At 67.9% G+C, this 2435-nt stretch overlaps 1 protein-coding gene across 1 annotated transcript; it reads left to right on the forward strand.

Annotated features, from left to right (window-relative positions):
• Positions 1-253: 253 nt before the first annotated feature.
• Positions 254-1914, forward strand: ADRA2A (adrenoceptor alpha 2A). The gene has a single exon (XM_079794101.1). It carries the CDS (start codon positions 393-395, stop codon positions 1776-1778), a length of 1386 nt encoding a protein of 461 aa, XP_079650227.1. The 5' UTR covers positions 254-392; the 3' UTR covers positions 1779-1914.
• The last annotated feature ends 521 nt before the right edge of the window (positions 1915-2435 follow it).

Consider the following 2435-nt stretch of genomic DNA (forward strand, 5'->3'; position numbering starts at 1 on the left):
ATAGATGTAATATATTTTTAATTTCCTGTTATCTCTCCAAGTTACCAGGCCAGCGGTGATTTTTGTTCTCTCTCCGGGAAGAATAAATCTCTTTACCCATCGGCTCGACCTCCTCTCTCCCGCCGCCTAGAAAGAAAAGTTGGCTGCTTTTAGGAGCTGGGAGCCAGAAGGCGCCCACCCCGGGCGCCCGAAGCGCGGACAGGGCGCCGTTCGCGGGAGCAGGGCCCCATGGGCCGCTAGCGGCTCCCCAGCTCCAGCTGGACGTCCCCGCGGTCCCCACCCCATGTGAGGCGCCGCGGGGCGAGCGGGCCGCGGGGAGGAAGAGGAGGACCCACGGGCTCCGAGCCGGAAGGCTGCTGGCACCAGGCCCAGGCGAGCGGGCACCCGCGTTCATGTTCCGCCAGGAGCAGCCGCTGGCCGAGGGCAGCTTCGGGCCCATGGGCTCCCTGCAGCCGGACGCCGGCAATGCGAGCTGGAACGGGACCGAGGCGCCGGGGGGCGGCGCCTGGGCCGTCCCCTACTCTCTGCAGGTGACGTTGACGCTCGTGTGCCTGGCCGGGCTGCTCATGCTGCTCACCGTGTTCGGCAACGTGCTGGTCATCATCGCCGTGTTCACCAGCCGCGCGCTCAAGGCGCCCCAGAACCTCTTCCTGGTGTCGCTGGCCTCGGCCGACATCCTGGTGGCCACGCTCGTCATCCCTTTCTCGCTGGCCAACGAGGTCATGGGCTACTGGTACTTCGGCAAGGTGTGGTGCGAGATCTACCTGGCGCTCGACGTGCTCTTCTGCACCTCGTCCATCGTGCACCTGTGCGCCATCAGCCTGGACCGCTACTGGTCCATCACGCAGGCCATCGAGTACAACCTGAAGCGCACGCCGCGCCGCATCAAGGCCATCATCGTCACCGTGTGGGTCATCTCGGCCGTCATCTCCTTCCCGCCGCTCATCTCCATCGAGAAGAAGGGCGGCGGCGGCCAGCAGCAGGACGAGCCGCGCTGCGAGATCAACGACCAGAAGTGGTACGTCATCTCGTCGTGCATCGGCTCCTTCTTCGCGCCCTGCCTCATCATGATCCTGGTCTACGTGCGCATCTACCAGATCGCCAAGCGCCGCACCCGCGTGCCGCCCAGCCGCCGGGGCCCGGACAGCGCGCCGCCGGGGGCCGCCGAGCGCAGGCCCAACGGCCTGGGCCCCGAGCGCGGCCTGGGCCCCGGGGGCGCGGAGGCCGAGCCGCTGCCCGCCCAGCTCAACGGGGCCCCCGGGGAGCCCACGCCGGCCGGGCGGCGCGACACCGACGTGCTGGACCTGGAGGAGAGCTCGTCGTCCGAGCACGGGGAGAGGCCCCCGGGGTCCCGCCGGTCCGAGCGCGGCAGCCGCGCCAAGGGCCAGGCCCGGGAGAGCCCGGCGAAGCCCGGGGACAGCCTGCCGCGGCGCGGGCCGGGCGCGGGGCCCGGGGCGCTGGGGACCGGCCCCGAGGAGGAGCGCGGCGGGGGCGCCAAGGCGTCGCGCTGGCGCGGGCGGCAGAACCGCGAGAAGCGCTTCACGTTCGTGCTGGCCGTGGTCATCGGCGTGTTCGTGGTGTGCTGGTTCCCCTTCTTCTTCACCTACACGCTCACGGCCGTCGGCTGCTCCGTGCCGCGCACGCTCTTCAAATTCTTCTTCTGGTTCGGCTACTGCAACAGCTCGCTGAACCCGGTCATCTACACCATCTTCAACCACGACTTCCGCCGCGCCTTCAAGAAGATCCTCTGCCGCGGGGACAGGAAGCGGATCGTGTGAGCGCGGAGACCACCCCCGACCCCCGACCCCCGACCCCCGCCAAGGACTCGCGCGGACCCCAGGCGGCGGCTCCGAGGGCGCGTCTACCCGGTCCCGGCGCGCTGACCACCCGGCCTGCCGGCTCCGCGCGCCCTAGCCTGGGGGTTGCTCTGCGGCCTCCTTGGAACATCTGCCTCTTCCCTACCGGGGAAGAATACTGGCTGGGAGGGCCACCCGCCTCCCCCGCCCCACCCCTCCTTCCCCCATTATGGTTAGGGCGATCTTCCAGGGTCCCTGGGCCGCCCCCATCAGTATTGTTTCCTGAAGGTATTTTCACCTCCCCTGAGTCCAGACAGAGCAGTGCAGAGCAATCGCTGAAGCCCAGAGGATGTGGCTCTCCAGGGGTTAACGACAGGGGTTACCTGGCCCTGGCACCTCGCTCTCCCCTCCCCCCATCTCTATTTGTAAACACAACTCAGGGCAGCCCAGCCCGCCCTCCCATCCTCCCCTGTAAATAGACACTATTTTTGATAGTACCTGCGGGGCGGGGGCGGGGGTCCCTAATGTCGCTTGGCTGTTGTCGTCGGAATCCTGGCTGTGGGAGATGCCCTAGAGGCAGACACGTTGTGTCTGGGGCAGGGCAAGTCCCTGGGCAAAGCAAGCCCTTTTCTAGTGCCA

Source organism: Cnephaeus nilssonii (genome assembly GCF_951640355.1).
Source record: "Cnephaeus nilssonii genome assembly, chromosome: 16".
NCBI classification, from domain to species: domain Eukaryota; kingdom Metazoa; phylum Chordata; class Mammalia; order Chiroptera; family Vespertilionidae; genus Cnephaeus; species Cnephaeus nilssonii.